Raw genomic sequence first — 18,577 nt, 5'->3', positions numbered from 1 at the left:
ATCTCTTAGGCATAACGCAAAACAGAGTGCCCTAAACCCACCCCTTAATCCTAGTAAAAACCACTGTATCCCATAAACTCAAGAAGCGTATTGCATTTTTTAAAAAAAGCAGTATTAGCAATGTTATAATACAGGGGTTATTTTGGGGGTTTTTTTGCCTTTTTGTTTCCAAGGACCCCTAAATATGATGATCCCCATGAGTCAAATTTTAAACATGATCATTACAAAAATGTTGTTTGTTAAATTACAACTGGCTTTAATTGTGCCATTGTACTAAACCAAAATGCGTTGTTTACATTTTATAAAATATATACTTTTTATTCATTTGACAGTGTGTCTTTTTTTTATTCAGATTTGTTATTTATATGTCATCACACAGTCTGATGGCAACCAGATTAAATCTCTGATGCTTTATCCTCTGGCAGCCTGCCTCCAAGGTCCTGTCTGATGGAGGGCTCTGAGTTTGTGAATGAAGTCTCTAAGGTGGACCTTGTGACAGGTTTAAATGGTAAAGGCGGACCCTGGAGCTTTGAGGAACTGATTGATCTAGGTGTTCATGCAAAAGGCAAACCCCTGATGGCTGATGGGGGCCCCGAGGGGCCCAGAATGGCCTTTGAAGAGAAAACGTGTCCCCTCCATCCAGCCCAGCCTGTTGAAGCTCTGTCTGGTGAGGGCTTTTGACTTAATTAAAGGATGGTTCACCCAAATAGGAAAATTCAGTCACCATTCACTTTCATTGAATGGAAAAAAGATGCAGCAGAAGTGAATTGTGACAGAGGCAGCCGTTCCCTAATATTCTCCCTAACATCATGACAGAATTCAAATTTTGGGGTGAACTATCCCTTTTAGTCATTCACATTTTATTGTATTTGTTGTAAAATTGACCACTTGTTTCTCTTTTCTTTTTTCTTTTTTTTTAAGAAATGTGAATGTGCAGGTCTATTTAGGGCCAACTGGATATTGCACTCAGTGAGTCTTATCGAGCTGAACCTCAGAGTCTCAGCATTCAGACTCATCTGGACAGCCAGAGGAACCCTCAGAAAGTGTACTGTGTCTCACAGTCTCTGCTCTTCAGATAATAGATGGATTAAGCAAAGGAATATAATTAAAAGTTGGAAGAAAAATGATAAAGAAATGCTTCAGGGAAAACGTTAGATTCCTTCAGTGTGCTTGTGTATTTGTTTAGCAGTTATACGTCAATGTTATACGTCAATGTTAAATCGGTCTTCTCATTATTGTTGTTGTTTTGTCTTTTAAACGTAGGACAACTTTGTAATTTATTCAAATGGCAGTTGTCTCCTGTCGGTTACTTTGGAATTACCATGTGCACCTTTTTGCTAAATTCCAGCCTCTGTTTCTTCATGTTTGTTATAACATTGTCATTGCTACATTGAGCTTTATAAAATGATCCTGTTAGTTAGTGAGTTAAGTTTGATGATAGATAACTAATATTTTCAGCTGACATAGAGGTTCCAGTCACACACATACTTATTAAAACCCGTGCGAGAAATGCAAAAGGAACTCAGGTATGTAACCCAAATTGGAATCTGTTTTAGAAGTATGAGGTCTTAGAAGTATGAGGTTTGACAAGATGACGGAGTATTTTCCTCAAACTTTTTTTTTTTTTTTTTAAAGCTCCAAACTTAAAAACCAATATAGTGTTTAACACTATATCCTTACTGTAGCTGGGCAACAACTCTAGCTTCACTCCGCGTAGACCATTGAGATGCATTCCTACTTCAGATAGCAAATTCTGGTCCGGATTTCAATAAAAACAGATCGATCATACTCCAAGCTAAAATTCAAATTGAGTGTAAACATTCATCTATACAGCTTTAGGCTCAGAGATTTAAGGATGTAGGAGCTCAAATGCAGACTGGCACAATAACACTTGTTGCTTTGTGAGGTCTATATGGTGTATGTTTCTGTTGTGTAGTAAATACATATATTGTTGATATCCTGTACATAAGTAAAACTAGTTATCAAATTCTAATTTAAGTCAACCCTCAAAGTAAAATATCTTCTGATGTCTCCATGAATCCATGCTCGGCTATATTGCATAGTATAACAGAATTACTGTAACCTTACTTGCATGCTTGACAAGGTTTCTGCATGTTTCTAGTTTATGTTCCCCAGGGGTTGGAACAAATGGGTTCTTGTAGCAAAACTTGAATGATTTAACGCGTGCTCAAATGCCGAAAGTTCCATCAGGGTCATACTAAACTCTCAGATCCTAATGTGCATGTGTTCGCAGTTACTGTTAGTTTTAAACATCCAAGGTCTAAATGCAACTCTTATTTCCGTGTGTGTGTGTGTGTGTGTGTGTGTGTGTGTGTGTGTGTGTGTGTGTGTGTGTGTTAAATTTGGTTCTCTTCGAATATGCATAAATATAAATATTTGAAACTATATTTCCACATATTTAAGTATTATGGAAATAATCAGTATTAGGCTATTTGGCCATTTTGTCTGGTTTGGAATGAGAAGTAGGCAGCAGGTTTGGATCATCCTCTGTTACTGTACTTTATAGTGAGGTCCAGGGAATTCTAGCTCTGTACTACAAGATGAAATGCTGTTACTAAGATTACTACACAACAGATTACAGTACTAGATTGTTTTTGTTACAGAATTTGAAGTGACATGAGCAGGGCAGAAGAATGTGTATTGAGGGTGCAAGCAAAGTCTAAAGGTGTTTTTGATTATGAAGCTGCTGTGAAATTGACTGATGATTAGCAATACTACAGATAAGAAGCATGTCACCTGGTTGAGGAAAAACAGACTAAATGTACATATACTGTTCATTGGTTGAGAATGTTCAAGTGATTTATTGGTATGTCCAAGCAGTTGTAATAAAAGATGGGTCTCCATGTGCTTGAGGAGTCTAGTGGTAAAGACTTTGTGTTGAATTGAGTTAATGTTGAAGACTTTCCTTTGAAATATGTAATAGGTTATTAACCGATTATTTTTATCATTCAAAAGGCCACAGAGCTTACAGGTAGTCAAGGATAAAATTAGCTAATTAGTATCATTCCATCTGTGTAGGAATAGATCCCTTGTTATTTATTTAAGTGTCTTTGATGTATTTTATATGCAACTGCTTTCTGTGAATATTTGTATTTTTTTTTTTTTATCTTTGTTATATGATAGACACTTTCCAGGTTCGTTTTGACTGTGGCTTTTAGACCCCAGATGCTGATGTCCATTAACAGGACCTGTAGAGGACTGTGTCCTGTATACATCAGAACTAAAGCTGTTCTTTAATCTTTAAGTACTTAATACAGGTGTAGAATTGGACGGTGCCTTAGATGCAGAATGGGCTGTATTTTATTTTTATATATTAATACCTTAACGCGTCACATGAGCTTACCTCGGCCATGACAATCAATCTACTTGACCAGGGTCATGAATGGGATCTGCTTTTATTTGAGCAGTTTATTGTCTTGAAATAGCCCTGACCACAAATTATATTTGTAAATATATCTAAAGTGTACTGGTAAAATATAAATTGTTAAAATAAAGTTTTGGAAGATAAATGAAAATGTTGTTTGGGGTTATTTATTGCAGTCTCCTCAATACATGCATGTATTTTTTCATTATAAGTTCCTATTATATTGTTCATATACTGTATATACAGTTTAAAGAAATTAAACAGCCAAATATGTTCAAAAATAAAACACCTTTTTCCACAAAGCAACATCAAGCCATTTAATTAAATACTTCCATTGTATTAATGCATGCTGTATTCCCATTCTGACATCACACTTTACAATTTCAGCAAAGCTTTACAATAATAAGTTTAAAAATCTGTTTTAGGTTTGTGAATCCAGCTGTGTCTATGGTTGCTGTTAACTCCTAAGAACATGTAACATAAAACTGAAAAACATTCTCACACTTTTTTTTTTACTACTGTTTCCATCTTAATTGTTTTTGCTAATAAGCTTTATTGACCATCCATTTAGGCCATCACAGCTTTTTGGCACAGTCAGGGCAGTAGATGCCCTCCCCATTGACGACAAAGCGTTTGTGGGCCAGGGAAAGTGAGCATTTTTTGCAGTTAAAGCAATATTCATGCCAGGATTTGTTTTCGTAGTTCACAACATTGGTCCCTTTGCCAAATCCTGGAACAAAGACAACAAGCATTTACAGCCATGGACATACCCCAATTGCAATTATTATTATTTTTTGTGAGTATTGTTCTAGTACACACATGGTTTGTTGCAACTGTTCTTTTTTTTTTTTTTTGCATTGAACCATGCCTATTTAAAAGTGTATTTGTTTAAAAATTATCATTTGAAATGGGAAAATGCTTCTGTATTTGCAAATTTTTACCTGTAATGGGATTCTGACACCCAGAGCACTTTTTGGCCACAGAAGTCTTATAGCAGTCCACACAGAAGAACTGATCTTCGTGGGGTGTGAAACGAGCTCCAGCTAGAGGCTTCCTGCACGTGTGGCATACAAAGCACTCAGAATGCCATGGCTGGTCCTGATAGGTGATCCCACCTGTGGTGATGGCCTGATTAAAAGGTTGGACAAAAGGACAATGAGTTCAGAAAATGTCTAGTTGAGAGTGTTAGAGAAAGCATTGTGTAGTGCAAAACTTGTTGAAAGCCGTAGTGATGAACTTATTTATTGCGTTGGGTCTTTTCAAATAATTGGTCAAAACAGTTAAATCGGTCTTAATAATTAATTACGGTATCTTCTCCTCCGACCTGTAATCATCCATTCAGGAATATTACTGGTCAAAAGGGGTCCAGATTAAGTGTTGTTTCTTTGCCATTGATAAGTCTTTTGATCTTAAATGCAGTCATTCTGTCCAGATTAACTGACCTCTTTGCAGCAGACACAGTGCTTGGCAAATTTCTTCTCATGGCAGGGAGTGCAGTACATATTGTCACCCTTGGTAAGGAAACTCTGACTGCGGATTGGCTGCTTGCATTCAAAACAGGTGAAACACTCTTCATGCCAGACCTTGTTCTTGTATTCCACATTCTGAGAACCTGAAGCGATACACGAAGACTTGGCTGTTACTAACAATAGTGTGTGGGTGTGTAGGTGAGATATTTGTTGAAAAAAAGTGGGTTCATTCTGCCGTGACAATAGAGGCTGTATAAGGGGAAGAAAAGGACAACTCAAAGATAAATTAATTGGAGAAATGGTTATTTTCAATATGGCAGCTGTAGGACTGGAACTTCTGCCTTTCAGTAAAAATGGCCAAGGTAAATCACGGTAACTATTTTATAATACATTTGATCAAAATTATGACCAAAATAGTGTCTCTTAGATAGTGATGCAGAGATATAAAATTTTTGCCAGAATCTGTTGAACACATGACTACAGTTTAAAGAGAGAAAACATATTTAACTTATTTGCAAAATATAACTAAATGACAACATTAATGACTGATAAGAAAAAAAATATTCAGTACTTCAAAATATTTTTTGCACATCTGTTTTTGCAGTTCAAAACAACAAAACTCATTTTACAATTAGGCATTTAATACGATTAGCAATTCCACGGTAACGTCAACCACATCATTGAAAAATAAAACGTTTATCCAAAAGAAACAAAACTCCCTTTTAAATGCTGAATTATACTGGTATAATGGATAAAACCATCCAGGCCACTAGAGGGCACTGCTTGCTTACGCAGCATTGTCTGAAGTGCTAACTGCAGACAATATTTTGGTACCGCCTTTTAAGGTTTCGAAATCTCACAAGGCCATATTGCGTTTTCAATCTTAATTTAATAATTCATGCAGCATTAATGGATATTATACCGATGTCTCAGAAGTCAAAATCTCCTTGTTCCAAAGTGTGTATGGAGCCTATACCATAGTGTTGCTTTCACGTCCATTTATGGCTGTTTTTTAGCATTAATGTGAGAACAAGAAAGAATACAAATTAAATATGACATTTTTAGAAGTGCCAACCCTTCTACATATTGTGGCTATTATTATTTCTGGATTGTGCATTTGAATACAGAATTTTTACAAAGTGTGTTTCTAATTAATCATATCAGCGTTTTCATGCTTATAACTGATATGCCAATGGTTTTAATTTGGTCAATAATTGGCCAATAAATATCAGCAGCCAATACACCTGTGCACCCTACTCTTAGAATATGATCTGCCCAGTGACAGATGGGTCTGGCTCAAGTATGCTGAGAAAACAAAATGTTAAAATTGCAAATATTCACACTGAAACCAAGTTTTAAGCCATTTGTTTCACTGTTGGCCTAGTTACTAATTTGCCTTTGTAGGTCAGCAATGTTGTCAGATGTTATTTAAAACATTTTTGGAGATTTCAGTCTTAACCCATTCAAGTATATAGAGGTTGTACTTAAATGTTTGTTGCCTAGAGAGAAAATAGATGTCTAAGGATTCCGCATACACACACCTGGCATAATCACTTTGTAACAGCCTTGGCAGCGAGGCGAGTCCTCTCGTGCACCACACTTGCCACACATGATCTTGCCATCATCCTTTGCAGCAAAGGGCTCATTGGCCAGCGGCTTGTAACACTTGGCACAGCGGAAGCAGTCCTCGTGCCAATGGCGGTTCTTATGGTTCAGCTCCTGAACAGAGAAAAAGAGAAAACTAGGAGTTAAAGATTGCCAAGTGTATGATGCTAAAATGATTTTAATTTCAACCCCAGCATAATTCCAACCTTTGCATCAGCACCGATAGGCTTGCGACACTCAGCGCAAGTGTTGGCACAGAGCTTGTCGAAGCAGCGCACACACACATGCTTGCCATCTTTGTTGACGTACTTCTTGCCCTGCAGGTTGTCTCTGCAGTAGATGCAGTCAAATCGCTCAGTCATGGTAGAGCTCAGATAGCTGCGTGGACCTATAGAGACAAGGGCAAAGTAAATGACTGCTTTAGCAAAGATAGGCAAATCATTATTTTATAATATGGAACGTGGACATGAGTGAGAGTCTAATTAAGAAAAAATATTATAATTAATTTTTGTGCATTAATATTTATATTAATGTCTGATTCAATGCAGCTTCACGTGCTGTTATGTACATTGCAGTTTGAGGTGCTATTTATCAAGTCGTCACAAGAGGTCGGTGTTGCTCAATCTCACAGAGTGGCTGGAGGGACCAATGATTCTACTATAAAATGCCTTTGTGTTAGTTCACCTAATTATCCCATAATTTACTCACCCTCAAGCCATCCTAGGTGTATATTACTTTCTTCTTTCAGCCAAACACAATCAAAGTTATATGAAAAAAATATCCTGGCTCTTCCAAGCTTTAAAATGGGAGTGAATGGTACCTTAGATTTTGAAGCCCAAAAAAGAACATCTATCCATCAAAAAAGTAATCCATACGGATCCAGGGGATTAATAAAGACCTTTTGAAGCAAAGCGATGCATTTTTGTAAGAAAAATATACATATTTATAACTTTATAAACTATAATAACTGGCTTCCAGTAATGGCCGTCTGCAAGAGAGTCGACTTCCGGCGTATGACGTAGGTGTGAGCTCGAGTGAGAAGTGTTGAACGTATGATGTGCTTTTTTGGGCTTCAAAATCTAAGGTACCATTCACTCCCATTATGAAGCTTGGAAGAGCCAGGATATTTTTTTTATATAACTGATTGTATTTGGCTGAAAGAAGAAAGTCATAAACTGTACACCTAGGATGGCTTGATATTGAGTAAATGATGGGTGAACTAACCCTTTAAGAGAGCTATCCGTTAGCCTTCCTTATCATCTCAATGGCAGTTGTCTGGCCGTCAACAGAGAAAGATGCTTTTTACCACCAAAATGCTGTACATATGGAATAACTGGCCCATGCTAACTAGCCAAACCTTGAGTCCTTGGGAGGGACTCTTCAGCCAATAAGTGCCCAACATGGATGGGAACTCCATCAATACTGTTTAAAAAGCATCCAAGGGTGATATCTCAAGAAGTTGGTTGAGAAAATGCCAAGATGTCTGTAAATTCTAGGCAAAAGGTGACTACTTTGAAGATGCTAAAATATAACACCGTTTTTATTTATTTTGGATTTTGTTAAGTCACAACATAATTCCCATAGCTCCATTTATGTTTTTCCATAGTTTTGATGACTTAACTATTATTCTAAAATGTGAAGAAAAGAAAAAAAAAAAAAAAAAAACTTTTGACTGGTAGTGTAAATGGTCTTGAAATAATAAATAGGCTTTTTGATATTCCTCTTCTTTATAAGATATTCCAGTGTTGTCCAAAATGGCATCCCTTCACATTGGTCTATGCATGCATATTATATCCTATTTGATGTATATATCTATAGTTCTGACTCAAACTGATGTTTGCTTAAAACATTGTCTCTTATGCCTGATATTGTTGAGTTGATAAATGGTATGTCTTAAGCCCCAGCATCTGTTGCAACACACAGCCTAGCAACTTGCATGCCAAACAAGTTTGCATGAAGACACAGAAGCCAAATCACCCCACAGATGTGAGTGCTAACATTTTGTTCCTGATAGTAAGAGCTGCATTTAATGGCCGTTGTCAAGCTGTATTTTTAGAACTGCACACTCATTCTTCCCAGTGGAGTTTTTCCTCTGTCAACATCATATTTTTGGTTCTGATATAAAAATGGCCATCTCCCATTAACATTCCACCAATTCTGTCAAAGTGAAAATGATATGGTGTAAATTTCAAAATCAACTCTTTAGAAAGTACAGGATATTAGAAAGCACATAATTGGGTATAGATTCCTTATTGGAGGGTAGAATAAATTCTGATTATTTTATTATGAGTATTTGAGTCTTGTTTTCCAATGAATATATCTAAACATCGTTAAAACCAGAAGAGAAACCAAATAGCATAATATGTTAAGACTAGTTTTCAGAGAATACTGTATATCTTGAATTGTTTAATTTTCAAATCCCAAAATCTAAATTTGTATTATTATTATTATTATTATTATTATTATTATTATTATTATTTTAAGCAAAATCTCAAATCTTAGAGGTTTATGCTGAAATCAGTCCAAAACAATTTGTCATTGGGGTAAGAAAAATAAGATTAATCCAAGTCTCTGAAAATAAGACTTATTATCTTACACAATTTTACCTTTCAAGTAAAAGTAGAGTATCTTGTTTTAAAGGAATAATCCGGGTTCAATACAAGTTAAGCTCAATTGACAGCAAGTGTGGCATAATATTAATTACCACCCAAAATTAATTTAGACTCGTCCCTCCTTTAAAAAAAAAAAAAGTAAAAATCTGGGTTCCAGTGGGGCACTTACAATGGAAGTGAATGGGGCCAATCCGTAAATGTTAAATATTCACTGTTTCAAAAGTAAAGCTACAAGACATAAACAACATGTGCGTTGACTATTTCAGTGTGATAAAATTGCTTACTAACCTTTTCTGTGTAACGTTATAGCCAATATTACAACTTTGTTGCCATAAAGATGCAATGTCAATAAACCCAACAATGACTGTAAAAATTACAATTTAAACAAATTTACATCTCAAATAATACATTAGTTTTAACAGAAGAATTAATGCAAGTGCTTTTATAAAATTATAAGCTTCACATTTAAACCCTCAGAAAATTGTCCCTATTCACTTCCATAATAAGTGCCTCACCGTAACCTCTTTGGCAGTTTTTTAAAAGAAAAGGACGGACAAGTTGAAGTTCATTTATGTGGTAATCAACATTATGCCACAAATGCAGTTGATTAAACTTAATTTGTATAAAACCCAGAATATTCCTTTAGGGATATTTAGAAATTGTTTACTGGAAGAAAAAAAATTTCAATTTCTTGAAGCACACCAGAAACAAAATGGAACTAAAATAGCAGATTGACTGCCAAATTTTCCTCACCTGCTACTTTTGAAAGTTCTTAAGATAACTGGTGAGCTGACCATTTCCAAGTTGCTGTTGCTGACACTAAACATCTGCCTGATGGACTTATTCAGATCAAACTCTCCTTTCATTTGGATAATTTCATTTTTTTGTATTAGTAAACAGATAACATAAGACATATGAAAGGCGTTTCTGGGAACACATTCAGTACAGCCGCTTCAAAAAAAAAAAAAAAAACTTATACTCTGCACTGTTTATTTTCTTTTGTTTAAGGTTTTAGTAAATCATAACACTGAAATGATAATTCCATGGAAAAGGCATGAGCTAAAGCTTTAAAATCTCAGGCCAGAGTCACTTTCCTGCTCCTAATATTACCTGGGAGGAAATTTTCTGGGTAAAAATTCACTGTTTCATTGCATTAAGCCTATTGGCATTGTCCTTTCCCTGATTTGTCCCTTCCGACTTCCAAAGTGGATTCTGTGAATTTAACCATCCATGTGTCCTGAGCACTATGCTCTATCCCTAAGCCTTTTGGGACACCATCCATCAGCTGTTCATGTTTAGCTTGCTCTGTCAGAGTGCTTAAAAAAGGAAACAAATGGACCCCTTTGTCCCAAATAGGAGAGCAAGCACAGTCTGAAGGTCAACGTGAAATCAAATTCAGCCATGGGGAGAACATCAAAGAGAGTGCTACCAAAAGAGCAAACATATACAAGTAACCCTATACAAAATACAAGATGTATTTCACAGATATTCCAAACAATAATACAAATTTTGTTTCATGACTTGTCGCTTCTAGTCTATAGCCTGTGAATTTGGCAAATCTGGGAATTAGTATTTTACTATCATGAGTACTAATTTGTTTTAAACTAGAGTGGTCTAGGCTGCATCCTAGATGTGGACCAAACCACAGTGCTTCAGTGCCACATGGACAAACTTCCATATCTCCCAATACAATGAAACGTTCAACTGATAATATGATACACTGGGTTAGCGGGTGTTTGCGGTTTTGTGTTGGTCTTCAGATAACACCATAAATCTTTGGCATAAACACCAAATTACAACGGTTCCAAAAGATCCACATTGGTAATATAAAAGACACAAGCTTTACTGAAGCGCTTCCTTACAAGTATGCCACAATAATTCCACCATCTTCCAGCACCAGTTATATATGGATGTTAAACAAAAAAATATGACTTGACATACAGTTTTAAATAAAGATCAAAACACAACATAAGCTCATCTATAAACAAAAGCCCCCTTTTGCATCTTTACCTGAGTGCCTGTAGAAAGTCATATCTTGTTTCAGGAAACAGGAAAGCCTTGAACAATAGAAAGAGATGGAACGATGGAGGAGGAGGAAACTCCAGTCTTCTCTTTGAGGTATTAGACATTTATACAACCCCAGATGCCCCAACCTTCACCATGCCCCCCGGTTGCCCCCCAGTTGCCCACCACACCCATGGCCTTTCCTCTCAAACCCACTAATCCCATGCAAAGGATCAGCTGCCCTCTCCATGTTAGGCCATGGTGCAAAGGATAAGTGGAGGGGAGGGAACACAGAGGGAGAGACACTGAATTCCTTGCTTATGACATAAGAGTGGAGAAAAACAAGGAATTAACTGGGATCTGGTGTATCAGAGAGTCTTTTGCTTGTTTTCTCAAATGGAACACTAAAAAAGGCCTTTGGAGCACAATAGCACAAACATATTCGATGTAACAGTATGCGGGACCATGTTTAATCTATCAGTTTACCTTGAACAACTTTGTTTATCAGTGCTTATGTTGTGAATTAAACTTTGGCCTGTCCGTTTAAACAAAACATGCAATAAAACTTCATTAATGTCGAGGCATTAGTGTGGGAGAGATGGAAAAGTAAACAATGAAAGATTCATTACTCATTGGATACTGTGTCTCTGTGATTTTTAGAGGCCAATAATTACAATACTTTATAAAATGCCACATAGCCTCAAATGCCTTTGATACTCAATTTGACCATGCACGTAAACTACCCATTGAAGATTTCAAAAATGTGCTTTAAACACTTTTGTTTGTAAAACTGAGTATGGAGCTCCACTTTAATTTCTATACTCATTTCTTAAAGTGTTTTGGGTTTTCCTGATTGTGATGTATGAAGAAAACTATGCTTCATATGAACTAGGCCAAGATTCCTGTAGTTACTCAGGAATAGGCATGCATGACATTATACAAACACATACTAATGATTAAAGACATTTCATTTTTTGAGAGTTGAATAATCCTCCCAGACTGCAAACACTTTGAAGAAGAAAAAAAAAAATGGGGAAAAACGATTTCCTTGAAAGGACTAAAGTTAGAAGCAGTCTACACTCATGCAGCACCTCTGGACACACTATTCATGTCAATAATGTAATGAATTACCACTGACATCTATATTTTCATTGTAAAAAAAGGCTAGTTTATTTTCGATAGAAGGGATAAGCTGTGCTCAGTTTTCCATCTGTGCAATCATATTTATTCATTGGTATTTCAGAAGAACATTATGAAAGTGCACTTTTTTTTTTCTTCTGTATTGTAATTTGTAATTGCAGGATTATCTTTTCAGATATACAGGTTGTATCAAATTTAAAGATAATTTTGACCCTATTATGATAAAGCATATTTCTAATATGTATGATGCTATGGATACATTATTATAATTTTTTTTGTATGTCTGCATGGGATGTTAAAATTTTAAAATGACTCATTGGTTATTAATGTTCAGCCTTTAAATGAGACTGGCAATGGAAACAGAATGTCGATCCACCTGTCTTCCACTAAGATCATGCCGCTCAGGGTCGCCTGAAATAGCCCTGCTCAATCAACCTGGCATAATACTCTAAAACAAGCCCACTTATCCCTTATCTAGACCCCATAAGAGAGCGGAACATGGCTGAAGGCCTGCTGCTGGTATCTGCTGTCTGTTGGCAAGAACCTACAATCTTAAGAATCCGCTTGTGAAGATGCTGAAGTAGGATCAGACGGTACTTCTGAATTTAGGTGCGAGTAGTCCAAGAGTCAACCAAAGTGAAGGTAAAGGGTTACAAAACAAATCTAACAAACAAAATAGCTACAAGGTGTTCCATTCCACTAACTGTCTAAATTTCTACCATCAGATCCGGCTTATAGCAGTAAATTATGAATTTTCCAATATGAACTAAGGACAAAGCCTAACTTCTACTTTAGAAGTTCAAAACACAAGTGGTTTTGAACACTTCACCCAACTGAGGAAGGAAAAAAAAAAATTTGTACTATTCTTACTGGTTACTTTTAATAGTTCTGCAAATGTTCTTACAAGACTCTTTGAGTTCTAACCATAATTATCAATGCTTGTTCCAGGTCCGTGTGCATTACAATGATAAATCCATTTCATTTATCAGAATACTATTAAAAAACAACTGACTCATCAAATGACTGTGCAGAGAGAGTTGGTGTACACAACAACATGTGTGCCATCAGAGATGTGAAGGTCAGCATTCCAGCCTTTTCCATCTCATAAACATGGGCAGTGCCTGAAATTAAAGGCAGCTACCTTGCTGCCCAGTAAGTCAATAACTCCAAAGTCAATGGCATCGTTTTTATTTTAAGGATCCTCCTCAAGAATGGCATGAACACTGGTGAAATTAACATGTTCTTTCCAAAATTCATGTAACCTGAAATCGACCTCTTTCAGTCAAATGATTGCCAACCATCATCTGCCATCATACATATTTGCATAAATTCTAGTATGAACACCTTTTCCTCTAGCACTACCAAGGGTGTAACTAGGCAATTACTTTTCGGTGGGCCTCAATAAAAATGGATGGGCCCAGTTTTTGCCCAATTTTTTTTTTACCAAATTGTGGTTAACAACAGAGAAGCGGCACATTCAAACAGTTATTTCACACTTTCAAACATTTGAATTTATAAATTCTTTTATTAACTTTTTATAAATATACATTTCAAGTCATAGAATAATCTCTAATATACTGTGTGGGCCTGGGCTTCATTTGGGTGGAACCTGGGCCACCCCTGGTTACGCTACTGAGCACTACAGATAGTTTATAATGCAAACTGACTACCTGAACGTACTGAAATGACCAGGTTATCCAATCAATGGATTTTTTTCTTCCCTGACAGCACAGGCATATTCCAGGACAACAATGCCAAGATTCATCATGCTCAAATTGTGAATGGTTCAGGGAACATGAGGAATCATTTTAACACATGAATTGGTCACCACAGAGTCCTGACCTTAACCCCATTGAAAGTCTTTGGGATGTGCTGGAGAAGACTCCCCATCATCAAAACAAGATCTCAGCCAAAAATGTATGCAATTTAGGACAACAATAATATATGTTGTGACGCTGCATAAGGTTGTCGAAACAATGCCATGATAAATGCATGCTATAGTCAAAGCTAAAGTTGGTCCAACAGAATATTAGAGTATGCTTTTTTTTTTTTTGGCCAGGCTGTGTAGTTTTGTTGGTGTTTCTCCCAAAGACAAACTCCGCTGTAATATGCACCATGTTGTTTTGTCACATGACTCTGTGTGTCGAAAGTTTAACCCTTTACTAAAGCTGCGATTGTCGTGGAAAATCGCGATGAATCTCTCTAAGTTGTAAGAAAACTCTCGGAGTCTTGAGTTCCAGATGCCAAAGTTGTAGTCTATTGAAAACCAACAAACATGAGTCCAGCCAGCTGTCTGTCCTGACTTTATCCTCCTAAGTTCTAAGTTATATACCTTTTGTTATCTTTTACCCACTATCTCTGACCAATGGGATTATTGCCCTCGTCTTTTTCCCTTGCCACCAATATGTTTTATTTCCTTCATTAATTAAATATTGGTGGAAAATCCCCCGCCTATCTATTTTTTAAAAAACATACATCAGCTGGTAACGTCACATATTTTGGATATATGTCATAGTTCATGGTAAGAATACATTAACTTAGAAACATTTGTGTAAGAGATAAACCAGCCTTGTCCTCACCATACCTTTTACTTTTCACCTCCATTACAGCAAACCCTTACAATGAGGCGGCCTTGTTTGTTCCTTCACATTATCATTTGATAAATGAAAGAAAATACAAGCTCCAAAGATATTTAACTCATCAAGGCAAAACACCATGCCAGAAACATATCATATAAGAGATATCTAGGAAATACATCAAGGATATATGTCAGAATACTGCTGATTAACAGAAATACATGCTGTTTTTAAAGGATTTTAAAGGAATACACCTGTTGTTCAAGGATAACAACCATACGATCAGTCGGTTTAAATTAAATTAAATTATGCGCAGTATATAGAGAACATAAAACACAAACATAAAGGACGCGGGGTCGGACAAGGTTAATAGATGACTAACTGGGACTTCTCATTCAGAGTCACAACTGGCACAGGACAGGAGTGAAGAAAAACAGCTGAAGCGACTCAACACTGCCCCCACTGTACAGAATGAGGTCACAGTCTCGACAGCAACACATTACCTAATTAGGACCTCAAAAGCAGTGCTCTCAAAGCTGCTGTTATAAGAGACATAAACACGCCTCTTAGTGGATGACAACGGTGTGGGTGTAAAAGCCTGAGAATGTTCAGTTGCCTCAGTGACTTATTCGGTTTGCGATCCAAAAGCTCTCTTAAATTTCTCTTGACATAAATATTCAGCAGTATCATCAGGTTTAAATGCTATAATTGTGAATAGAGGATGTAATGTGCACGCAGTGGATAAGGCACACTATGTGAGTCGGATGGAGTATTATGATCCAAAGAGATAACGGGACCTCAGATGCTCCACAAGGGGACAAGACAAGCGAGATTACAACATTTGCTGTAATTCAAGTTGTAATTCAAACTTTACAATTGAAAACTACAGTTCTGTAGGTGTAAAAATGATCAAGTTTGAGAAAACTTAACAGAACGCTTAACTGAATTATTTGTTTGGATATCAATAACAATGGAAATGTGTTGACTGGCCTTGGATAACCTCATCATGACGACATTTGTCCTTTTTTGCACACATAAACCTAATTTTACCGCAAAAACTAAATGCTGACGATTAAGTAGAGCATCGAATATTATGCATAGCCTTTTTCCATCCACCTTTCGCGCTATTTTGTTACCGACAAAGTGAAAGTGCGAAAAATAAAATTGCGACATTTGCCGCCTTCTGCCCGTTTCCATTCAAATGGCCTTTTATTGATAAAGTGCGCGTGATGACGTAAAAAACAACAACAACAAAAAAAAAACACTGTCGCACAAGTTTTGGTTTAGCGCAAAATAAATCTGCCCTGAAGCCGTTTCCATTCAGAAATGTGTTTATCGCCAATTCGCCTCCCAGATGTCCCTAATTTTTTAAAATTTGCCAGTTTACTATAATTTTAATGAACAAATAAAAACAATCAGAAGAGGAGGAATTACAATCAAAAGGGAACAGTTGCCCTTCTGATAGGACTGTAATATTGGTCCTGATGTTGCACCTATCGCACGCAGGTTGGCACCGGTTCCGACCTGAAAGTGGATCGTCATGGCCCTGTTCAAGCTGGCAACCAGCACAAAGTAGTGGCGGGAACTTTCTGTCTCAGTATAAGGACCATCAATCGATGTGTATATGCAGTGTGCACAGCTATTAAAGAAAACAAATTATGCAGTGAAATATCAGGGTTCACATGTGATACCTTCATGATATTCAATATTTTGAACAATCTTCTAATCTAAGCATCGCCATCACAACAGTATTATGTCACGCATATTTCTCCAGCAACTTTTAACGACCACCTGAACTTGATTATTATCTAAATTTTATTGTAGCTTCATAATGCAAATTGACATTTTCTGAAGAAGCAGTAAATGTGATCTGAGGTAAAGATGGTTAGATTTAAAGTATTTAAACGTTTTAAAATGTTCAAAAGCTCATTTTCTGAACGTGAACTCAGCATTGGACAAATAGTTCTGATAGTTTAGTCTTGGAAAAAAAGTGCAGAACATTCTTAGGACGTCATTCAGCCGACTTTTCTACAGAACAGGGTAAAGCTAATTTAAGTTTGAGAAAAGAGAAGGCATATATAGGTCTAAAAATAAATTCATTTAATACATTTTTTAATGTAATGCTCTTTTTGTTTGGTAATTTGTTTAATTTAATACAGGGGATTTTGCTGGCATTTTGTCAAAAGTAAACTAAACAATGATTTAATAGTGTAAAGAAAAAAATCTTTTCTCCTAGTATTGTGTAGGCCTATTTATTCTTAATTTAAAACATCTTTGTGAACCGAAATTATGTTTTATGGGCTAATACCGTGACTGCCGTCTATTATTTTGAATGGTGTAGAAAAGTAAATTTAATAAATAAATGGATGGATACAGATATTATATTAATCGCAAAGAATGGATTATTCATTTGTTTTCCGTGCACTTGTCGATGTGCATGATACCAGATATTTGTGTTGGAACTCCTGGAAGTGTCATGTTTGCAGATCGGATCTATATGCCATAAAGATCAATCCATAATCACATAAATTGGCTTTCAATACTGTCGTCATTAACAGCTAACTCTGTCATGTGACACTACATTTTTGCGTTAATGCCAATTTTGTCGACAAAAAGTGTTTCCAAACCATTTTTTCAGCGACATTTGATGTATCGACATAAAGTTTATGCACTTGAGTTACACGGAAAAATATTATGTTGACATGTGTGACATTTGTGGCGTTTCCATCACCTTTATTTTGATGCGCTAAAACTTTTTTCACCAAAAATCCTTGGATGGAAACATAGTTAATGTGATACATTTTCTTGAAATCATAGACATTGTTTTCATATTTAAGCATGTATTGTTAATTTTGATGTGTGGATGGGAGCGCCTTAAATAATAGGCAACCTAATATAAAAACATAATTAAAATGTACTGATAATAAAAATAATAACCAATAATAAGCATTTAAAAACACACGTCATAAAGATGAAGTCCACCTGTTACATTGGGTAATTTCAGGAGAAAAATACAGTGTTACATTCATGGACATTGCCTAGGATCATCATTCAGGCTAATATTAAATAAAAAATTTATGCAGAATAAATGCATATTCACAAAACAGCGACATATACATAAAAGTATCTACCGTAATCCATAGATTCACACTTACCAGTGCGCACTGAACAGTGAGAGTCGCAGTTCTCCTCGTGATGAGAGGTGGTGTCTGCAGTCACCGTGCTTTAAAAGCATATGCATAAGGAGGAGGGCAAAAGTCAGAAAATGACCCAAACCAAGGGCGATGATTTAGCCTGAAATTTGGGGGGGGGGGCTGTACTTGCTTGTTTTTTTTTTTTCTCTCAAATTTGGAATGCCTAGTTCTCAATGCGCTCCAAGTCATAGTGACTTGCCTCAATCTGGGTCTCGGAGGACGAATCTCAGTTGCCTGAGACTATCAATCCGTGCTTCTTATCACATGGCTTGTTGAGTGTGTTACCGCAGAGAAATAGCATTTGTGGAGGCTTCACGTTATTCTCCACGGTATCCACGCACAACTCACCACGCGCCCCACCAAGAGCGAACCACATTATAGCGACCACAATGAGGTTACCCCATGTGACTCTACCCTCCCTAGCAACAGGGACAATTTGGTTTCTTAGGAGACCTGGCTGGAGTCCTTCAGCACAACATACTTGCTTGTTTTGATTATTGGGTTACCCAACCCCCCTGGAATCTACAACATGACCCAAACACTCTTAGTTCATATCAACAAGCTCAACCCATAGGGCTAAAAATCTATGGAG

The 18,577-nt window shown here is 36.5% G+C and overlaps 2 protein-coding genes across 10 annotated transcripts in view; one reads left to right on the top strand and one right to left on the bottom strand.

Moving 5' to 3' along the window:
- The window catches only part of LOC127663102 (ensconsin-like), an 85,689-nt gene extending 81,792 nt beyond the window's left edge, over positions 1–3,897 (top strand). For all 8 annotated transcript variants that reach the window (XM_052154546.1, XM_052154547.1, XM_052154543.1 and 5 more), the window contains 2 exons: positions 426–667; positions 922–3,897. In XM_052154546.1, coding sequence (XP_052010506.1) covers positions 426–667; positions 922–929 — 250 coding nt within the window. In that variant the 3' untranslated portion in view covers positions 930–3,897. The remainder of the gene's footprint in view (positions 1–425; positions 668–921) is intronic.
- Positions 3,689–18,098, bottom strand: LOC127663118 (four and a half LIM domains protein 1-like). 2 transcript variants are annotated; one of them, XM_052154573.1, is made up of 6 exons: positions 17,947–18,098; positions 6,666–6,847; positions 6,396–6,573; positions 4,828–4,997; positions 4,327–4,513; positions 3,689–4,115 (listed from the first exon to the last, which is right to left on the bottom strand). In XM_052154573.1, the coding sequence occupies exons 2-6, from the start codon at positions 6,819–6,821 to the stop codon at positions 3,961–3,963; spliced, it is 846 nt and encodes a 281-aa protein (XP_052010533.1). In that variant the 5' UTR covers positions 6,822–6,847; positions 17,947–18,098; the 3' UTR covers positions 3,689–3,960. The 2 variants fall into 2 exon arrangements, with proteins under 2 accessions (XP_052010533.1, XP_052010532.1); XM_052154572.1 differs by lacking the exon at positions 17,947–18,098 and adding an exon at positions 11,082–11,249.
- Between the last annotated feature and the right edge of the window lie 479 nt (positions 18,099–18,577).

Source organism: Xyrauchen texanus, chromosome 23 (assembly GCF_025860055.1).
Source record: "Xyrauchen texanus isolate HMW12.3.18 chromosome 23, RBS_HiC_50CHRs, whole genome shotgun sequence".
NCBI lineage: Eukaryota > Metazoa > Chordata > Actinopteri > Cypriniformes > Catostomidae > Xyrauchen > Xyrauchen texanus.
The sequence above is the reverse complement of the archived record's forward strand: the minus strand, read 5'-3'. Positions and strand labels throughout refer to the sequence as shown.